Source organism: Phyllostomus discolor, chromosome 12 (assembly GCF_004126475.2).
Source record: "Phyllostomus discolor isolate MPI-MPIP mPhyDis1 chromosome 12, mPhyDis1.pri.v3, whole genome shotgun sequence".
Lineage (NCBI taxonomy): Eukaryota > Metazoa > Chordata > Mammalia > Chiroptera > Phyllostomidae > Phyllostomus > Phyllostomus discolor.
Window position 1 is genome coordinate 4,057,456 of NC_040914.2, and position 21,825 is coordinate 4,079,280.

At 46.8% G+C, this 21,825-nt stretch overlaps 1 protein-coding gene across 2 annotated transcripts in view; it reads left to right on the forward strand.

Moving 5' to 3' along the window:
* PEPD (peptidase D) overlaps positions 1–21,825 on the forward strand; it is a 118,521-nt gene that overhangs the window by 23,436 nt on the left and 73,260 nt on the right. The window contains exons 5-7 of one of the 2 annotated variants that reach the window (XM_028530500.2): positions 3,229–3,276; positions 4,668–4,729; positions 21,741–21,785. In XM_028530500.2, coding sequence (XP_028386301.1) covers positions 3,229–3,276; positions 4,668–4,729; positions 21,741–21,785 — 155 coding nt within the window. The remainder of the gene's footprint in view (positions 1–3,228; positions 3,277–4,667; positions 4,730–21,740; positions 21,786–21,825) is intronic. The other variant, XM_036012484.1, reaches the window with a different exon arrangement.

Genomic DNA, 21,825 nt, shown 5'->3' on the forward strand with positions numbered 1-21,825 from the left:
GTTCCTCTGAGACAGGCGCACTGAGGAGAGCCTTGAGAGACTCCCCCAGGCATTGCTGTTCAGGCACTGCAGGAAGGCCGGCATTCATAGCGGGGTGGGGGCTGGCGTGCTGGAGGGCGCATGGTGAGCCCTCACTCTTCTTCACGGCTCAGGCAGGTGGCGGGGGCACCAGGGTCACTGGCTCCGGTGCAGGCAGGACGGATGTAAGAGAACCTGCCGTGACAGCACCGGGACGCCTGCCGCCTGCCCCTGGGCCCCGGTGTGCAGTGGCATCTGGGAGCTGCCGCCCAGGATGGCTAGATACTCAGATTGTTCAAGAGTAGCTGCGATTCCATATTGTGTATGATCTTTCCTGGTGTTCAAACTTTTTTAAAGCACATTGCCAGCCACCCTTGCACAGCTGTTGCAGACTGCCGTGGAAAGCAGTTCATTCAGAAGCTTAGGTTCTTGTGTGGTGATGCCCAGATCCCCAGAGCAGTGCAACTCTTTGAGGTCACAGATTGCCCCTCTTTCTGGACTATTGTGAAGACTGGTTTGCAGGCTGGTGGGGGCTCTGGGCACGAGGCATGTAAGGTGTCCACTGGCAGCCTTTGATCCTCCCCAGGGGAGGGCCCGAGTCCGTGGGGGTCCCGTGAGACCTGCATGTGCTGTCCACCTCGACCTGCTGGAGAGGCCTGGCTGCCTGGCAGATCAATGCAGCACTGGCCAGTGAGAGCCCATGGGTCCCCGGTGACCCCACATCCTGGGGATGAGGCCCTCTGTTGACAGAGCCATGCCGTCTTGCATGCCCGAGCTGCACTATAAGCTGGCAGTGAGTAGCCGTGTCATGTCCCCTCAGTTTTCGAGGCGTGGAATCAGGCTATGTTGATGAGAGTGTGGCACTGGTGGGTCCCCACGGGGAAGGGGACAGGCAGATGGAGCTGCCAGGCGGGGGCGGCCTGGCAGCTGCAGAGGTAACCAGGACCTGTTCAAGCGGTTGTGATGAACAAGAGATGCGGCCCCACCAGGACAGGCAGATGCCCAGCCTGCTCTGTGCCGGCCTTGACCCGTCGGCACATCCGGCGGCTCCGGGAGGGCTGCTTTCCTCCCCACTGCTAAGCAGCACACCCTGAGTCACCGTGGAGAGAAAAACCATCAGCTCGCACATGTGTTAGCCTGCTCCTCTCTCCCAAGGACAGTCACACGTACTGTTCCCAGGGGCCCGCTCACGCTAGGGCTGTGCTGTCGTAACGGATGGACTGTTCTGTGCTGATGAATGGAGACCCGTCACCAACGTGACAACACACCCAGGGCCCAACACACAGCTCTTGTTCCCTTTAACGGCCACCCCCTCCTCCGAGGGGCCTGGGGAGTAGCAGGGACTCAGCCAAGACAATCTGAGGGACTTAGTGGCTCCTGGAGCCACCACTGAGTCAGTGAGGGGTGCCCGGGAGTGGAGGCTGGGGCTCTGAGGGAGGGAGGGTGGGCGGTTCGGTCTGGAAGGGCCGTGAGCCTCAGGAGCCCCGGCGAAGCACAAGGCTCTCCATCCAGCGGTCTCACTGGGTCAGGTTTCTCTGTTTGCTCTAAGGAAATGAAAACTTTAAGGAATTTATTTGCAGCAAATAAAGGCTTATGTAGAAGGATCTTCACCAGGGCATTATTTATAGTCATTAGTCCTAAGAAATAATTTGTGTCCAACAGAGGAATGCATAACTGAGGGTACGTCTGGTAAGAGAGTATCACACAGCCACAGGTTCACCTCTGGGCCCTGCTCTCGTTTAACTGCAAACCCGGCAGCTGATCGAACCCACGAGCCTCTCTCACTTGTGAGGTCTGGGTGTTTGCGGCACCAGCCTCATGGGTGGTGGAGAGAGGTGACGTCTGCAGTGCCTGGCACAGGCCGAAATGGGCTCGTCGGACGCCCCCATCCGTGGTGGTGGTGACTGGTGGGCGTCATGGATGTGAAGAATATTTAGTGACTGGGAATAAGTGAGGTCTGTAACTTTGCACGATCCAAATGTCATTACGGATTTCCATTTTTATGTGCAGATATTAAAGGTCTCTGGGGAGGAGACTGTAGGTGTGTTTTATCTTTTTATGGTTTCTAGTATCTTCCAGGTTTTCTCTGTGAGCCTCTCAGTATTAAAACGCATATGTATACACATGTCAAAACTATCAAAACGTGCACTTTAAATATGTGCAGTGGAGAATATGTCAGCAGCAGCTCCCTAAAGCTGTAAAATCAACAAACAACAGATCCTTCTCACTTGTGCCCTGTGTCAGGGTGCTAAGGAGTTTAGGGTGGGTGTGTGGGCAGCGGCAAGGGCTGCAGAGAGAAGACTCTTCTCTGCCCTGGGGGCTCACGTACAGTAGGGGCTGCAGGGGCCAAGATGCAGAGCAGATTGAGGAGCCAGGAGAGGAAGCAGGTGCTCCACCACGGTGGCTGCACCTTGGGTTACAGGTGGCATGGCTAAATGCAGCGTGACGGGCACTTGGCCAGCAAAATGGTGTCCGTCCGTGGGACTGTAGAGGAGGGAGTGGATGAACCTGTGGGTGTGGGGTGAGGGGCCTCAGTCCGGAGTACGAACTGATGAAGTGGCGAAGATGGGGAGAAGGCACCGTAGGCTGTGGCAAGAGCCCGAGCTCCGGCACGGAGCGATGAGTTTGTGTGGTGTGCTCATTCACTTGGCTGGGGTAGGAAGCAAGCAGTGCACAGGGGCGTGAGGATGGAGTAGGCCGTGGTGGAAGGGTGGAGAGCTGGGATGTGGGCTGGGGGAAGGGCAGCAGGGAGGGAGGGAGTTGAGGATGGCTAACATCCCAGGGTCTAGCAGAGTAATTGGGGGCAGGGAGGAAAGTGTCTGCCCTGGGATGGGAAGCTGGTGGGGCCAGTACCTAAGAGGTTGTCATAACGGGTCTCTCAGTGGGGACTTGTTGGGTGAGTAGAGGTGCTGGCCTCAGAGGGTGGGCAGGTCTGGGGTCCCGGGGCAGGGCAGCATGTGGAGAAGTGTGCCCACTTGCATCTGAACTCCTCGCTGCCCCTTGGTAGCTGTGTGGCTTTCAGAAGTCCCTTACTCTCTGTCAGCCTCAGTTTCCTCACCTGCTGGGTGGGGACCCCATTAGCACCACCTGTTTTAAGGCTCCGCTCAAGTAAACGTGAGTTGTCACTATTGAGTGATGGTGGCATTGTGCATTGTCTCCTCCGGCCTCCCGTGGATGCCCTAACGTGGATTTTCCTTTCTTGCCTTTCAGATTGCCACTGTCCTGACCACACAGAGCCCCTCTGTCCTCCTCACTTTGGTAAGTGACAAGTGCCCGGGGACCGGCCGTGTTTGGGCATGGGGAGGGGCTTTAGGGAGCCTCTGACCTCTGCAGAGGTCAGAGCTGCCGGGGAGGGTTGAGAAACCAGCAGAAACGGTCGTTCGTGATAAGTAGTGACACCTTGTCAGTCTGGAAGGCTGGACGTGTCCAGGACCACGTCCTCAATTCCCGGTCTCCCTGGGATGCCCTGCCCTGAGGCCACTGTGGGCAAGACACCACACCTGCTCCAAGGGCTAAAACCCGGCTGGAGGATGTGTTTGTGTCGGGCTGAGCTTGTGGGACTTGTGGGTGTAGAATATCAATTTGCTTCCATCCTATGTCTCCTCCATGGTTAATTGAATTTGAAACACACACCCTCGGCATCTGCTGGTGAGGATGTGGGCAGTGTGCCATCAGGTTTGGAACACGGGCTCTGAATGACTCATGGCTGCCATGGCCTGGGGCCCGGCAGGCTTTACAGGGACCCCTGGCACCCTTGCACCCATAGGGGCTCCTGGGCCGGGGAAGGACGCAGAAAAGAAGGTACTTTCTTGTAGTTCTTTGCCCTTGGGGAGCTTCAGACGTGAGGAGTGTGAAACCCTTCTTTCCTCCCAAAGTGACCCTCTCTCCTGCATTAACTGATCTTCACCGAAATCGTTTCTCCTGGTTGTTTTTGTTAGCACTTCACGTGGTCTCTTTTTCCTGCTCTGCTGTTCTGACAGCTGAGAAAGAAGGCTGTGTGAGGTGACTGTGGTCACAGATGGCCCAGGGTGTTTTGTTGGGGGCGCCCATTAGATGCTGACCTGCAGTTTCTGGGAAAGAAGTGGGTGTTTAAAATGCCTTCCCTCGCTGGGGTGGCACACTTTTCTCTAGATCTTTATCTTTTTTGTCTTTGCTCCTGTCCAAGTTCCACCTGGAGTCTCCTCACAACTGGGGAAAGGAGAGAAATGTAACACGGCGTCTCCAGAAGGGCTGAGTTTGACAGAGCCCTTCAGGACAGCCAGTGGAGAGTGTGTGTGTACGCATGTGCACGGGATGGCGCTAGCCTGGGAGAGCGGATCGGTGGTGGCCGTGGCGTGGCCCAGCTCTTCTTGCCCAGCCCCACCCCCCTCCCTGCCTGAGCAGCTGACCCGGTGTCTGCAACGTGCTCTGACAGAGGACGACTTGTTCTCTGCTTTTCAAGATGCAGCAGAAAGGAGGGCCTGCCCTTGTGTTGGGGCCTGGCCTGGCATTACTCAGGGAGGAATGGCTTTGCCAGGCGGGGTGGTGGCTCCAGGTTCTTCCCCAGTTCTGAGCCTGGCTGGGGAGGCAGGCCCTCCAGTGCAGGCTGTGGGGATGCCATGCAGCCCTGTGTGCGTGTCCGTGCCCTCACGCTCCCTTTCTCTCCCCAGCGTGGCGTCAACACCGACAGCGGCAGTGTCTGCAGGGAGGCCTCCTTCGAGGGCATCAGCAAGTGAGTCTCGGGGCCCGGGAACTGCCTTTCTCCACTCTGCACAGCTCACATCTTCGCCAGCAGGCCTTTGCCAGTCTACAGCCTAGAAATACACAAACAAGAGGATGCCCAAAGAGGACCAGACTGGGTGCTTTGAGGAAATGCTCAGAAAAATAATTTGCCTAAATTCGCTTCAACCTTTACTTTGAGGAACAGGAGCCACTTCTGTTTGGAGCTCCATAACAGAAGCGCAGGCCCGCAGGGTGCATAGGGAGCCCTGGCCGCTGTGTGTGCACGGGCAGGTCCCCGCCTATGCTGCGGTTCTCAGACCTGCTCTGGGCTCCATGGTCTTTGTTCTTATCAACCCCCTTTCCTCACTCCTGGCCCCCAAACCCTCCCAGCCCTGCTTGCAACCTCCCTTGTGCCTCCGCTGCCCTAGACCCCCTTACCTCCCTCACTCCTCAGTCCAGCTCCAGGCCTAGCCCCCCAAGCCCTGTTGCCCATGCTAGGTCTCTCCAGGCAGGAGGGTGGGTTTCAGGCACACATAGTTTAGCTCCTCACCCTCCTTGCCACTCTCACACTGTGTGCCCCGGAGGATGTGTGTCTGGGCTGGGGCTGGTTAGTCCCGAGGTCTGTGATGCTAGCCCAAGGCTATAACCGGTAAGCCTGGCTGTGAGCGGGAGGGCACACCTGCTCCTCCGGGCTGCTGGGCTGGACAGCTCCCAGCTGCCTCCTGTACCTTGATCACAGCCCCTCCCCCACCACACTTACTCTGCACCATTGCATCCTCTCTCGTCCTTTGTCCTTTGGTGGACCGAGGCAGTGACAGAGGAAGTGCCTTATAATTATGTATGAGCCTAAGCCACAGGAGTTTGTGTATATGTGTGATGTAGGGGTGATTAGGAAGGATTATGAGCTCATAAATATGTATCAGTCTCCCCATGATAAGAGCAATGGGGCAGGGGGAGCGGGTGTCAGGTTTGCTTCTCTTCATCGCTCAAATCTCCGCATCCTCTTGGGAGTTTTCCCAGAGCGGCCCTGCCTCCCCCTCTGCCAGCAATTAGCCCAGCTCATTGAAATGCTGGCCATGGACCTGCCTGCTTTCCCTCGACCCTTGGAGAGTGTGTGTGTTGGGGGCGTGTAACCCGCTGCCAGCTGGCTTAGGCCAGGTCTTCTGTGATCACCCCACACTGCCAGGTGCCTCTGCCAACACCGTGCAGTGGCCCCGTGGTCCATGGGCCGGCCCTTCCAGCCTCTGTTTTGTTCTCTGCTTTGAGGGGAGGGCCCTGAGCTAGGAGGAGGGAGCCCTGATGGCACCCTTGTTGGCCAGCTCTGCTACCATAGTAGAAATAGCCCTCCAAGCCTTGGAGCCCCCAAGGGCAGCGCGCTTGGATCTGTCACGGGAGTGAAACGAGGTCCTTCTCCTCTGGAGCCTGGCGTGGATTCGGTGCTCAGTAAACAGGTACTCGCAAGCAGACCCCTCTCCAGCCGCTGCCCCTCGGAGCCTCAGTCTCCCTGTTTGTGCAGTGGGCCAGGTGGACCCAGGAGGATGGCTGATTATAAGACTCCTGGTGTCAGTGAGCTGTGGGGGGCTTTGAGGCTATGGACTGCCACCTCCAGAGGTGTCTGCTGCAGAGAATGCCTGCTCAGCACCCCAGGAACAGGTCTGGTGGTGGTGTGGCAGTCCTGGTTCTTGGGGAGCTCAGGGTGTAGCCCCTGAGAGCTGAGTGCTGCTAGCTGCTCCCTGAAGTTTCCTGGAGAGAGGTAGGGTTGGGGGGCCCAGAGACATCATCATGGTCATCCCCACCCGCCGGGAGTAGTCCTGCTGTGATCCCGACCTCTGTTTCCTGCTGCTCCCTGAGTCTCTGGGCCCCTGCTGAGGTCCCGGAAGGTCCTGTGCTTGTCAGCCCCCACCTACTTGGTCAGCACTTGGGAGGCAGTTTAGAGAACCAGGAACTGCCCTTGCGCATCCTCCCCAGGCTCTGGGCTGTCCCCTCTCCAACCCAGGCTCTGGTCCACAGGGTCCGACTTGGGGTGTTCCCCAGCCCCTCACTACTGAGCCGGGATTCCTCCCCACACCGACATGTGGGGCTTGGTTTTCAGACTTGGCTGATGTATTGTATGTGAGATCCCTCCTGTGTGTCTTTGTGCTTTGGGGTCCCCTGGCCTGCTTGTGGTGCTCCTCCCCTCCTATCCCCCAGGGGCTAGTGTTCTATGCCTCCCTCAGGGCCCCCCACCCCACTGTGGCAGTATAGCTTCGCCCCCACTCCGCACACCATGGGCACAGACCCCGGCCCCAGCTGCCTGCCAGTGCCTCCCACCCACACCAGCTGCCAGCACCTTGCCTCTGTGCCAGGTGGGGGAGGCCCTTGTCCTTGAGGGCCACTGTGCCTCAGCGACTTGCTCACCTGATTGCCGTGAGCAGCTCCAGCTGTTTGGTGGGGATAATAATAGCCTGTCTCCTAAGCAAGATGAATCTTGCTGTCGTCCTACTTTCTGCTGCTCAACTGCTTTTATCACAGGTCACTTCTCACTGCCCTAATGAAGTGTGTTTTTCCTGGAATTTTTGGTAATTTTGGGGTTTGGCCCTTTTGAAAATTTTTTTAACCTCACCTGAGGTCATGCTTATTGATTTTTTTAGAGAGAAGGGAAGGGAGGGAGAGAGAGAGGGCGAGAACCATTGATGTGAGAAACATTAGTTTGTTGCCTCTCACACATGCCCCGCCTGGGGACTGAAACCACAACCTAGCCATGTGTCCTGACTGGGAATCGAACCTGCTACCTTTGGGTTTGTGAGAGGTCACTCCAACCAACTGAGCCACACTGGTCAGGGCCCTCTTGAACTTCTCTGCAACACCTTCCATCTTGGATCCTTGATTGACCTGCTTGAGCAGAAGTTCAGTTTTGGCCCCTTAGTTTGTGCTGATGAGCCACCCCAGGCTGCCTTCATCCCTTGGCCTGGGGAGAGGAGGGTATTGGGGTAGAACAGTGGCCTCACCTGTCTACTTGTGCCAGACCCTCTGGGACCTGGTCCTGCTGGGTGAGCGGCCTGTGACCTTTGAATGTGGCTTCTCAGGGCTGACTGCCTTGGCTCTGTCACCTTGGGCTCGACCTTGGTGGGGCTGGGGGTTTGGTCCTGGGAGACCTTGGACTTTCCTCTGCCCTCTCACATCAGGGTCTGGTGCCTGCAGCAGGCAGCATGGCCAGTCTTGCAGCGGCGGGGTTGGTAGAGGACTAGGGGCAGAGGGAACAGAGCCAGAGTTGGGGTGGGCATGGCAGACACACACTGGGCTCTCCCCCTGGCCTGGGCTCGGTGGACTCAACAGGTGTGGCCTTGTCCTCCCTGGGGAATCAAGGGTGAAGGGAGACGGTGGGGGCAGTGTGCAGGCCTCAGCCTGAGTTTGGGCTCTGGCCCAGGCCGTGGCTCCCATGTGGCTGGATCAGAGGAGGGACAGTCCCCAGAAGAGGTGCAAGGAGCAGGCCTCTCTGTGGGCTCTGGCCAGAGGATGGGGTCAGGTGCTCATGGCCAGGGCCTGGTGAGAGCATGGCCGGCAGGTGCAGGGATGGGGGGCTAGGAGGAGCGGGGGGTGGGGGTCTGCTCTGTAGCCAGGAGGGCCCCAGGCTTCCTCCTGTTGACTTCACCCCGTGGGGGCCTAGAGCAGTTGGCTGCTGCAGCCTGGGGGCAAAGCGAGCCGGGAGGGGTCTTTGTTAGCACCTGGGGAGATGGGCTTCAGAGCAGCTTTTCCTGAGAGAGAGGTGCTGGCTGTGTCAGGAAGGAGGTGGTCTGTGGGGGTCCAGGTGGCCTGAGCCGAGGTTGCTCATCCATCGAGTTTGTGCACCTTAATGGGGACACCTCCCTGGCATGGAGCCCCCTCCAAACCAGGCAGACTTCGTGCCCAGGGGCCCGGCAGGGCGGGGCGGGGAGTTACACAGAGCTGTTTCCTGCTATTGTCTCACAGGAATGTGGTCGGTATTTGGCATCAGCTGCTTATTCAGAATATACCTATTTTTTATCTTTTGGCATTTACTTAAATTGCCTTGCATATTTGAAGACCATTGGTTACAAATTAATTCCATTTAAATAAGCAGTTAAAAATGAAATTGCTAAATTTGGGGGTTGTTAACGCAGGAATATTAATATTCAAAGATGTGAATTTTAAAACCCAGAAAGGAGAGGGACATTATTAAAACCTGACAATTATGGCAAAATGCTAGTCTGTGGCATGGGGACCTCGGCTTTCTGATTACTGCTAACTTGTGTATCAAGTTAGTATTTAGGATTCGGCTTCTCAGCAAGGCCCACAGATTCTCCATGAGGGGATGGGTCTCGAAGGGACAGGACCCTGCCTCAGCCCCTAGGAGGGGTGAGGGGGGTCTCCCAGGGCCTGCTCTTTGGGTTACAGCTGCGGGGGCCAGGGCAGCAGTGGCTGCGCCCGTACTACTTCAACCCTGCAGCACCCAGTCCACAGGTGGAGCCCACCAGGGAAGTACCTTGTGCTTCTAGGACACCCCCCACTCTCAGGCACTTGTTTGCTGTCGTTTTTACACAATTACATTCTCGTCATAGAAAATGGGAACTAGCACAGCAGCAGAAACAAGGAATGGCAGAGTTTCGTAGCCCTGAGTTGAGGTCCATCAACACTGTGGGGAGCGTCTTTCGGACTCTGCTGTGTGTCTGCAGGTGTTCCTCTGTCTGCATGTTTGTGTCTGAGCATGCATTAGTGTGAGTGTATGTGTTTCTCTACGTGTGTATATTTGGGTATGGACCTTTGTGTGTTAGTCTGTGTATACCTGTCTGGTGTGTGTGTGTGAGTGTGTCTGCATGTCTCTTGAGCTTGTGTGCCCGAGTCTGTGTGCATGTATGTGTCTGCCTGTGACTGTGAGTATACACCTGTGCGCATCCATGTGTCTGAGTGTATCTGTTGTACACACATCTTTGTGTCTGCATGCTCCCCCTTGCTGAGTGTGTACTGCCTGTGTGTGAGTTCATCTTGCCTGTTGTGTTTGTGTTCACGTTATCTGTGTGTGTGTGTTTGTGTGCTGGGTCACTTTGCTGCTGGGGGTTTGTACACACGCACACATTTCGTGAAGTGAGATTTTACTGGTGCCTTTGGCTGTTGAGGAGATAAGCCATTGCTTTTCCTAATGTCAAAGTGACATTTGGCAAAACGGGAGGCAGAGTCTGTGTTGTCGTCTTGATTTATGTCATCTGTTGCTCTGTTCTTCATGCCGAACTGTGTCAGCCGTCTGCGGTCTCTTTGATATTGCACAAGGAGGGCTTTGATTCTGCAACATTTTGGTTGACTTTGAATTAAGTAGGCTTATTTATGTAGTTAGGAATCCCAAAGCTTTGGCCATCTGCCCACCCATGCCCCCTTCTTTCTCTCTTTTCTCCCTGTCACTGACCATCCTCGTCAGGCTCAGCCAGGGGTGGGTGTGCCAGCTCACAGCCGTGGCGGTAGACAGCCATTTTCAAGTCCCAGTAATGAGGCTGTGGACAGTCCCTGGTTGGCCACAGGCCTGCGTGCCCTGTGTGTGATATCCTGACCCAAGATGTCACAGGACTGAGGGTGCAGAGGGCTGAGGGCTTGCCCAGCTTTCTCTGCTGAGTCCTGTCCTCTGTGCTGGGCCATGTGGCACTTCCCTAGCTGCCTCACTGACAGCTTGAGCTGCAGATTACAGCTGACACAGAGTGTCAGGAATGTGCCCCAGTCTGACCCTTTCATTTATATTCTGGTGGCCCCTTTTCAGTTATGTTCATCCTATCAAAGAGCAACTTTTGGTTTTATAGATTTATCTTTATTGTGTGTTTGCTTTTTTAATGAGAAATAGAGATGTATTTATTTTTAAAATATATTTTATTGATTATGCTATTACAGTTGTTCCATTTCTCCCCTTTATTCCCCTCTACCTTGAACTGCCCCTCCTACCCACACCCCCCCTTAGTTCATGTCCATGGATCATACATGTAAGTTCTTTAGTTTCCACATTTCCTATGCTATTCTTAACCTTCCCCTGTCTATTTTGTAGCTACCATTTATGCTTCTTATTCCCTGTACCTTTCCCCCATTGTCCCCTCCCCATTGATAATCCTCCATGTGATTTCCATTTCTGTGAATATGTTCCTGTTCTAATTGTTTGCTTAGTTTGTTTTTGTTTTAGGTTCAATTGTTGATAGTTGTGAGTTTGTTGTCATTTTACTGTTCATAGTTTTTATCACCTTCTTTTTCTTAGATAATTTCCTGTAACATTTCATATAATAAGGGATTGGTGATGATGAACTCCTTTAACTTGACCTTATCTGAGAAGCACTTTAACTGTCCTTTGATCCTAAATGATAGCTTTGGATGTAGGTCCTTGCCTTTCATGACTTCTAGCCCCTTCTCACCTGCAAGATTTCTTTTGAGAAATCAGCTGATAGTCTTATGCACACTCCTTTGTAGGTAACTCTCTCCTTTTTTCTTGCTGCTTTTAAGATTCTCTCCTTATTTTTAATCTTGGGTAATATAATTATGATGTGCTTTGGTGTGTGCTTCCTTGGGTCCAACTTCTTTGGGACTCTCTGAGCTTCCTGGGCTTCCTGGAAGTCTGTTTCCTTTGCCAGATTGGGGAACTTCTCCCTCATTATTTGTTCAGATAAGTTTTCAATTTCTTGCTCTTCCCCTTCTCCTTCTGGCACCCCTATGATTTGGATGTTGGAACATTTAAAGATGTCCTGGAGGTTCCTAAGCCTCTCCACGTATTTTTGAATTCTTGTTTCTTCATTCTGTTCTGGTTGAATGTTTATTTCTTCTTTCTGATCCAAACCATTTATTTGAGTCCCAGTTTCCTTCCCTTCACTATTGGTTCCCTGTACATTTTCCTTTATTTCACTTTTTATAACCTTCACTTTTTCCTCTCTTTTTCAACCATACTCAACCATTTCTGTGAGCATCCTAATTACCAGTGTTTTGAACTGTGCATCAGATAGGTTGTCTATCTCTTCATCACTTAGTTGTATTTTTTTCTGAAGCTTTGATCTGTTCTTTCATTTGGGCCATATTTCTTTGTCTTGGCACACTTGTTATAGTATGAGGGGTGGAGCCTTAGGTATTTGCCTGGGTGGGGCAACCCAGGTTGCTGCACTGTGGCGCTGCATAGTGGGGAGGGGTCTGAGAAGGAACAATGCTACTTGCTCTGCTCTCTGCCGGTTTTCAGTTACCTCCTCTGCCACCCATAAATAAATTGGGCCCTTCTGGTGCTGATTCCTGGGTGGGTGGGTTTGTATACATTTTAGGACCCTGTGGGTCTCTCCAGTGAACTCTCCTGTGAGACTGGGAGTTTCTCCTGCCACTGCAACCTCCACAGATTTTTTTTAGTCTGAGATTTTGAGGCTTTATTTCCCCACACTGGAACCCTGGGTTTCAGTGTCTGTCTCGCTTCCTAGTTCTTCCTCCCGGTTTAGCTGCATGCAAATGTGGGACTGTCTGCTCCACCAGCCCAACACCTCACCTGGTCCATGAGCTGCTACCTTGCCCACCCTGGTCCTCCAGCCACTGCCTCGCTGGGAGTCCTCTCTGCCCTGCTGCCCGTCTCTGCCCCTTCTCCCGGTCTGGACGAATGAATTAATATTTCTTCTTTAACTCCTTAGTTGTCAGACTTCCATACAGTTCAATTTTCTGGCAGTTCTCGGATGTTTGCTTTTTATTTTATTGATTTCTGCTCTTTTTAATTTCTTTCGAATTTCTTTATGTTCATTTATTCTTTGGCTTCTTGAGAAAGAAGGAAAAGACATTCTTCTGATGGAGCTTATACCTTGTTCTCAGTGTTCTTTTCCGCTGTGTTTGGAGCTATGCATTTTTCCTCCAAGCACTGTTTTAGCTGCATTTCAGTGGTTGTATTTTACATTTTTATTTTCTAATTCCATTATTTCTTCTCTGAACAGTGGCTATTTAAAAATCTTAATTTCCAAACAATTTGGGATTTGTATTCTTTCTGTTACTGATTTTGATATTTTGCTGTGTATAATGTACACCCACATTTTTGGCCTAAACTTTCAGGGAAAAAAATCTTTCATTTTAGTTTTTAAATTCAATTATTTATTTTATTTAGAAACAGATTATCATATTCCAGGGTAGTTTGCATACGGATATCCTTATTGCTTTCTAGAGTTACACTTAATGCATAAGTATAAATAAAGTCATTAAAAACATTTATATAGATATGGAATTAGTGCTACCCATGTATAATGTGCATCTTTATTTTTCCCTCAAAGATTTGGGCAAAAAAGTGCTCATTATACACGTCAAAATATGGTAATTCTACTGTAATCAGTGAACATTTTCTGTATTTCATCACTTTGAAATTTGTTAAAACTTCCAGCATATGATCATTAAGATAAATTTTCTTGGGTACTTGAAGAGAGCATGTATTGTGTAGTTGGGGGCTGTAGTGCTCTATATATGTCAATTAAGTCAGGTTGATTAATCCTAATTGTTTATATCTTCTGCATCTTTTCTGATTTATCTGCTTATTCTATTACTACAGAGCTATGAGCAAATCTCAAACTTTGTGGGTTTATTTCTTCTCTCATTCTGTCAACTTTATAAATGGACTTTATTGAAGTAAAATTTACATACAATAAGATTCCTTATGTGCATAATTCAGTAAGTTTTGAAAACAGCTTTACGAGAATATAAGGTGCACAATTAAACAGCTTCTGTATGTTTATATATTTGTTCAGTTATCATCACAGTCAATTTTAGAATATTTTCATGATCCCAAAAGAAACTCTATACCCATTAGGAAGTCATTCCCCATTCCCCTAGCAACCACTAATCTACTTCCTATCTCCATGGATTTGCCTATTCTAGCATTTGATATAAGTGGAATCATGTAATATGTGGCCTTTCATGTCTGGTTTCTTTCATTTAGCATGTTTTCAAAGTTCATCCATCTACGTTGAAGCATGAAACAGTTTTTCTCATTTTTATGGCTGCAGAATACCCCAGTTGGTAGATACACACCACATTGCACTTGAATGTTTATCAGTTGATGGACATTTGTCTGCTTCCACCTTTTAGCTGTGAAGAGTAGTGCTGCCACGGGCACTAATGTGCCAGTCTTTGTGTACATTAATATATATTGGATATACATTCAGTTCCCTTGTGTATATACTTAGGTGTGGAATTTCTGAGTCTCGTGGTAACCCTGTGTTAAACTTTTTGAAGAATTGTCAAACTAGTTTCCATAATGACTGTACCAACTTACATTCCCTCCAGTGATGTCTGAAGGTTTGAATTTCTTCACATCCTCACCAACGCTTGTTATTATCTGTCTTTTTTATTGCAGCATGTAAGTGGCTGTGAAGTAGTATCTCATTATGGTTTTTATTTGTATTTCTTTGGTAGCTGATGATGAACATCTTTCCATGTGTTTGTTTGCCATTTGTTTGATCTCCTTTAGAGGAATGTTTATTCAGTTCCTTTGCCCATTTTTAATGGGCAGCAATTTTTCTGTTGTAATTGTATTGTATTGTAAGAGTTCTGTTTATATTCTGGATACTACACCATATAATTTGTAAAAAATTTCTTCCCTTTTGTATGTTGCCTTTTCACTTTCTTGAAGTATCCTGTGATACACAAGAGTTTTTCATTTTGATGAATCTAGTGCATCTGTTTTCCCTCAGTTGTTCGTGCTTCAGGTGTCATTATCTAAGAAACTATTGCCTCTTTCTTCCCAGAACTGTGTAGTTTTAGCTCTTACATTCAGGTCTTTGGTCTGGTTAGAGCTAATTTCCATATATAGTGTGAGGTAGGGGTCGATTTCGTTCTGTTCTGTGTGAACATCCAGTTTTTCCAGCACCATCTGTTGAAATGATGACCTTTTCCCTATTGCATTTTCTTGGCACCCTTGTCAAAAATCAATTGACCAAGGGCAAATATTGCATAATTCCACTGACATGAAACAGCCACGTTCATAGAGGCATAAAATAGAACAGTGGCTACCAGCAGCTGGGGCAAACAAGGGGTGGGGGATTTTGTTTGACGGGGACAGAGTTTCAGTCTGGGATGCTGAGAAAGTGCTGGAGATGGATGCTGGTGATGGTTGCACAACAGTGTGAATGTACTTAGTGCCACTGAACTGCTCACTTAAAAATAGCTGGAAGTACAGCCTAGGGGAGTAATCAGTGATGTCATAGTGACTGCATGTGGTTCCAGGTGGCTGTCGGAAATATTGGGCTGAACACTTTGCAGAGCAGATGACTGTCTAACCACAATGCTGTACCCCTGAAACTAATACAAAATAATATTACTCGTAAACTGTAATTGAAAAATAAAATTTAGAAATGGCTTGAATGGTGCATTTTATGTGTATGTGTATTTTACCACAGTAAGAAAAATCAGTTGCCTATAAATTTAAATTATATGTATAATTTAGATTCTAAATTATATATATAACATATTTTATATATAACATATACACACACACACACACACACTTGTGTGTGTGTGTGCGCCAGTATCACACTGTCTTTATTACCTAGCTTTATGGTAAGTTTTTAAGTCAGAGAATGTCAATCCTCTAATTTTATTTTTCTTTTTCAAGATTGTTTTGGCTATTTGGGACCCCTTGAATTTACACATAAATTTTAGGATCAGCTTTTCAATTTTAGTAAAGAAGCCCACTGTGCTGAAGTTGCATTAAACCTGCAGATCAATTTGGGGAGTATTGTCATCATAACAAAATTAATTCCTCCAATCCACAAACATGGGATGTTTTTCTATTTATTTAGACCGTCTTTATTATTTTTGAATGGTGTTTTATAATTTTTAGTGTTTGAGTCTTAAACTTCTTTTGTTAAAAGTTATTCCTAAGTATTTTATTTTTTTGATGCCATTATAAATGGAATTGTTTTCTTAATTTCATTTCCAGACTATTTATTGCTAGTATATGTAAACATAACTGATTTTTATATGCTGATCATATATCTCGTGAACTTACTGAACTTGTTTCCTAGCACTAATATGTGCTTTTTGTGTGTGTGTGTGGACTGCTTAGATTTTCTATCCACAAGGTCATGTCATGTACAGAGAGAGTCAGTGCCCTTCCTTTCGCTTCCTTGCCTGGTCAACCCAGCTAGAATCCCCCGTACAATGCTGAGTGGAAGCAGAGGGAGAGCACGTCCGTGCGCTGTTCCTCATCTCAGGGGAAAGGCTTTTGTCTTTGACCGTCAAGTCTGATGTTCGCTGTGGGATTTTTATAGCTGCACTTGATCAGGTTGAGGAAGTTCCCTTCTCTTTACAGTTTATTGAGTTTTTTAAATCATGAAAAGGTGTTGGGTTTTGTAAGATGCTTTTTCTACATCTATGTGGTTTTGTCCCATATTCTATTAATATTGATTACATTGATTATTTTCATGTGTTGAAGTAACCTTATGTTCCTGGGATAAGTCCCACTTGATCATAGTGTACATCCATTTTACTGTTGATGGATTCTGTTTGCTGTGATTTTGTTGAAGATGTTTTGTGTCCGTGTTTTTAAGGGATTTTCATCTATGGTTTTCTTGTGCTGTTTTTGTCTGGTTTTGGTATAAGGGTACTACTGACCTCATAGAATGAGTTGAAAGTGTTTCTTTCTCTTCTAGTTTTTGTAAGAGTTTATGAAGAATTGGTGTTAACTCTTCTTTAAATGTTTGGTAGAATTCACTAGTGAAGGCATTTGGTCCTAGACTTTTCTTTGTAAGTGTTTTGATTACTAATTCAATCTCTTTATTTTTTTATAGCTCTATTTAGATTTCTGATTTCTTCTTGTATCAGTCTTGGTAGTTTGTGGCTTTAGGAATTTATCCTTTTATTTCAGTTGTTCAATTCATTGCCATGCAACTGTTTGTTATATGCCCTCATAGTCCTTTGGTTTCTGTTAAGTCAGTAGTAGTGTCCCTTCTTTTATTCCCGGTTTCCATAATCTGAGCCTTCTCTTTGTTTCTTGGACAGACAAGCTAAGACTTTCAGTTTTGTTGATCTTTGCAAAGAACCAACCTTTGATTTTCTCTCTTGTTTTTCTCTTCTCTATTTCACATATTTCTGCTCTAATCTTTATTATTTTGTTCTTTTGTCTTCCTTTGTGTTTAGTTTGCTCTTCTCTAGTTTCTTAAGGTAGAAGACCAAGTCATTGATTTCAGGTAACTTTCTTCCTTTTTAATGTAGTCATTTACAGCTATAAATTTCCCTCCAACCACTGCTTTAGCTACATCCTATGCATTTTGGTATGTTGTGTTTTGTTTCCATTTGTTTCATAGTATTTTTAGTTTCCCTTGAGATTTCTTCACTGACCTACTTATTGGTCCATATTCGGGAGTGTATAATTTAATTCCCACATACTTGTGAAATTTCCTTCTGTTACTGATTTCTAATTTCACTGCAGTGTGGTTGAAGGACATACTTAGCATGATTCCAGACCTTTTAAATTTGTTGGAAGTTATTTTATGGCCTAACATGTGACCTATTCTGGAGACTGTTCCATGTGCCCTTGGGAAAAAGGATTATGCTATTGGGTAAAGACTGTTAGGTGTAATTGGTTTATAATGTTTAAGTCTTTTGTTTCCTTGTTGATCTTCCTTCTAGTTGTTCTATTCATTATCACAAAGTATTATAGTCTCCAACTGTTGTTAAATTGTCCATTTCCCCTTTAGTTCTGTCAGGTTTTGATTCCTATATCTTGGGGCGATGTTGTTGGGCACATATACATTTGTAATGATTATATATACTTCATGAATTTACCTTTTTATCAAAATAAAATGTTCTTTTATTGTATTTCCTAAACTTTTGGTCTTAGGCTTATTGTGGCTGATGTTAGTAGAGCTATCTGAGCTCCTTTTTGGTTTCTGTTTGCAAGATGCAACTTGGCTTACAAGGGGGTTATATCCCAATAAGTCCATTGTTAAGTTGGACATATTGTTAAGTTGAACATGCATCTAATACATCTAACCTACTGAACACCATAGCTTAGCCTATCCTACTTTAAAATGGCTGAGAACACTTACATTAGTCTAAAGTTAGGCAATTATCTTGAGTTTTTTCCTTGTTCTTTTATACCTTTATTTTCTAAATTTTCCAAATAGATATGTATGCCTTTTTAAAAATTGTATTTTATTGATTATGCTATTACAGTTGTCCCAATTTTTCTCCCTTTGCCCCCCTCCACCTGGTACCACCATTCCGCCCAGCAGTCTCCACATAATTGTTCATATCCATGGGTCACGTGTATAAATCTTTGGCTTCTCCATTTCCTATACTGTACTTTACATCCCCATGCCTATTCTGTAACTACGTATTTGTACTTCTTAATCCCTTCACATCTTCACTTATTCCTCCTTAGCCACTTCCCATCTGGCAACCATCAAAATGCTCCATATCCATGATTCTGTCTCTGTTCTTTTTGTTTGCTTAGTTTGTTTTTTAGATTCGATTGTTGATAGTTGATAGTTTTTTATTGCTATTTAATTGTTCATAGTTTTTATCTTATTTTCATATAATTCCCTTTAACATTTTATATAATAATGGTTTGGTGATGATGAACTCCTTTAGTTTTTTCTTGCCTGGGAATCTCTATATCTGCTGTTCGGTTCTAAATGATAGCTTTGCTAGATAAAGCAACCTGGGCTATAGGTCCCTGCTTTTCATGACTTTGAATATTTCTTGCCAGCCCTATCTAGCCTGCAAAGTTTCTTTTGAGAAATCAGCTGACAGTCTTATGGAAACACTCCTGTAGGTAACTAACTGCTTTTCTCTTGCAGCTTTTAAGATTCTCTCTTTATCTTTAAACTTCGGTATTTTAATTATGGTGTGTCTTGGAGTGGGCCTCTTTGCACCCATCATAACTGGGACTCTCTGTGCTTCCTGGACCATGTCTATTTCTTCTTTTTTTTTTTTTTTAAGATTTTATTTATTTATTTTTAGAGAGGGAAGGGAGGGAGAAAGAGAGAGAGAGAGAGAGAGAGAAACATCAATGTGCGGTTGCTGGGGGTTATGGCCTGCAACCCAGGCATGTGCCCTGACTGGGAATCGAACCTGCGACGCTTTGGTTCGCAGCCCATGCTCACTCCACTGAGCTACGCCAGCCAGGGCGACCATGTCTATTTCCTTCACCAAATTAGAGAAGTTTTCTTTCATTATTTTTTCAAAAGGATTTCCAGTTTCTTCCTCTTTCTCTTCTCCTTCTGACACCCCTATGATGCAAATGTTGGACCTCTTGAAGTTGTTGCAGAGACTAGTTACATTCTCCATGTTGTTTTTGGATTCTTTTTTCTTCTTGTTGTTCTAATTGTTTGGTTTTTACTTCATTATGTTCCAAATCCTTGATCTGATTCTTGGCTTCATCTACTCTACTGTTGTTTCCCTGCAAATTATTCTTTATTTCACTTGTTGTAGACTTTGTTTCTGACTGGATCTTTTTTTATGCTGCTGAGGTCCTCACTAAGTTCCTTGGGCATCCTCATAACCAGTGTTTTGAACTCTGCGTGTGATAGATTGCTTATTTCCATTTCATTTATCTCTTTTTCTGGAGTTGTGTTCTGTTCTTTCATCTGGGCTATGTTTCTTTGTCTCCTCATTTTGGCAGCCTCCCTGTGTTTGTTCTTATGTATTAGGTAGAGCTGCTTTGACTCTGTGTCTTGGTAGTATGGCCTAACATAGTAGGTGTCCTGTGGGTTCCAGTGGCACAGCCTCCCCTATCATCCAAGCTGGATACTTGAGGTGCACCGTTTGTGTGAGCTAAGTACACCCTTCTCTTATAGTTGAGCTTTGGTTGCTATTGGCAGGTCAATGGGAGGAATTTACCCATGTCAGTCAGCTGCAAAGATTGGCTGTGACCACTGACCACCCACCTCCACCCTCTGGAGGATCAGCTGTGCAACAGTAGAGTGGTGGTTCTCCAAAGCTCACTCTAGGTCTCACAAAGGTCTGTAGCTGTCCACTGGGTGTGTTGGCCCAGGGGTCTCTTGGGTGGTGCAGGCCAAGGTCAGCCTCCACCTGTGTTTTACCTGGGGCCACGCTGCCTGAGCTATAAAGCAATCTGAGATGGATGCTGCTTGTGCTGGGCTTGGAGATTCCCAGGTGAAGCCATGCCATGAATCTAGGCTGGTTGCTGGTAGTGCCAGGCCTGAGGCTTACTGAGGCCAGCTGTTGCAAGTTTGAGAAGATTTAGGAAGTTGTGAAGCATAAGCCAAACCAGATTCATGTGGAAGAGCAGCTTGGGTAGGCCTGTAAGTGGGGTGGAGCAGAGCCTCTGGGGATCTCCAAGGTGGGCCAAACAGTGTTAGCCAGGTTAATGGAGTCTCAGATATGGGACCAACCTAATGGCTCTGTCAGGCAAGGGTTTAGAAAAGGGACAATGGCCTCTGCTCACCTTGATGCCAGACACTTTAGTTTCTTCCTGTATACCACTGGTGCCTTCCAGTCTGCTACCCCAGTGCTGGAGCTCAGAATGAATCAGTCTGAGTAGGTGAGTCCCTGTGTGGGTTCTATAAGAACTGCTTGTGGCTCCAGAAGTTTCTTCCACTGACTCAATCCCCGCTGGTTTTTGCAGCCAGAAGTTGTGGGGACATACCTTCCTAGCACTGGTACCCTGGGCTAGGGGGCCTGAGACTCTTTGCTCCCAAGATATCCCTTCCAAATTTTCATCCAGCACACAAAGATAAGGGACCAGCCTGTTCTGTGTCTGCACCACTCCTGCCAGTCTGGATGGATGCGGTTTCTTTATTTCTGAACTTGTCAGACTTCCATTCAACTTTATTTCATTTTGTTTTACATTTTTAAAGATTTTATTTTTTCTTCTTCTTTTTTTAATATTGTTGTTCAAGTACAATTATCTCCATTTTTCCTCCTTAACTTGATTTCTGACGGTTCTGAGTGATGGTTGTTCTGTATTTCAGTTGTAATTTTGATGTGGTTATACAAGGAAGCAGACCATGTGTGCCTACACCACTATCTTGACAAGAAGTTAAAAATCTACTTTGCTTTAACTCAGCTTAATTTCAACAGTATACAAAAACTTGGCCTCTATATAGCTCCATTGTCCTTCCCCTTTATGCTGTTATTGCACACAGATCAATTGTTTGTATATTTTGTGTTTGTAAACACAGATTTACAATTGTTGCTTTATGTAGTTGTATTTTAAGTTAGGAGAAAAAGGTATCATAACCAAGAAATACACTTACACTGTCTTTATACTTGCTCATGTCACTACCTTTACCAGTGTTCTTTTTCCTTCGTGTTGATTTGAATTACTCTCTAGTGTTTTTTCATTGTAGTTTGAAAGGTTTCCTTTAGTATTCCTCATGGGATAGGTCTCCTAGCAATGAATTCTCTTGGTTTTTGTTCATCTGAGACTGTTTTAATTTGTTTCATTTCTGAAGCACAGCTTTGCTGAATGTAGAATCTTTGTTGATAGTGTTTTTCCTTCAGCGCTTTGCATATGTCATCCCGCTGCCTTCTGGCCTCTGTAGTTTTTGATAAGAAAGCAACCTTCAGTCTTACTGAGGATTCTCTGTATGTGATCAATTGCTTTTCTCTTGCTACTTTCAAGATTCTCTGTCTTTCGACAGTTTGATTATGATGTGTCTAGGTGTGGATCTCTTTCATTTTATCTTACTGGGAGTTCATTTAGCTTTATTTGTAGATTAATGTTTTTTATTAAATTGGCATAGTTTTCGGTCATTATTTTTTCAAATGTTCTTCCACTCCTTTCTCCTTTTCTTCTGAGACTCCCATTATGCATATGTTGCCATACTTGGTGGAAGAAGCTAAACTCTCGGCCTAGCAAGGATGGAAGATGGCGGCTGGCTCCACAACTGGCTGCACTTAGAGGACATGGCCTGGGCTACCTTGTCTGCTGTGAGAATAAGCAGCAGGCCTTCTCAGAACCAGCAGGTCACTACATTAAATGTTATGGTCCCTTCTTGGTCATGGTGTGTATGTCTTCAATGAGGTATTTCTTGCTGGGAGATGACAGATCATTGAACTAATGAGCTTAATTTTTTTTTTCTCTATAGGTTCAATGTTAACAATGCTATTCTTCATCCGGAGATTGTGGAATGGTAAGTACAGCCTGTGGCTACATTGGCTGTTCCTTGTGCT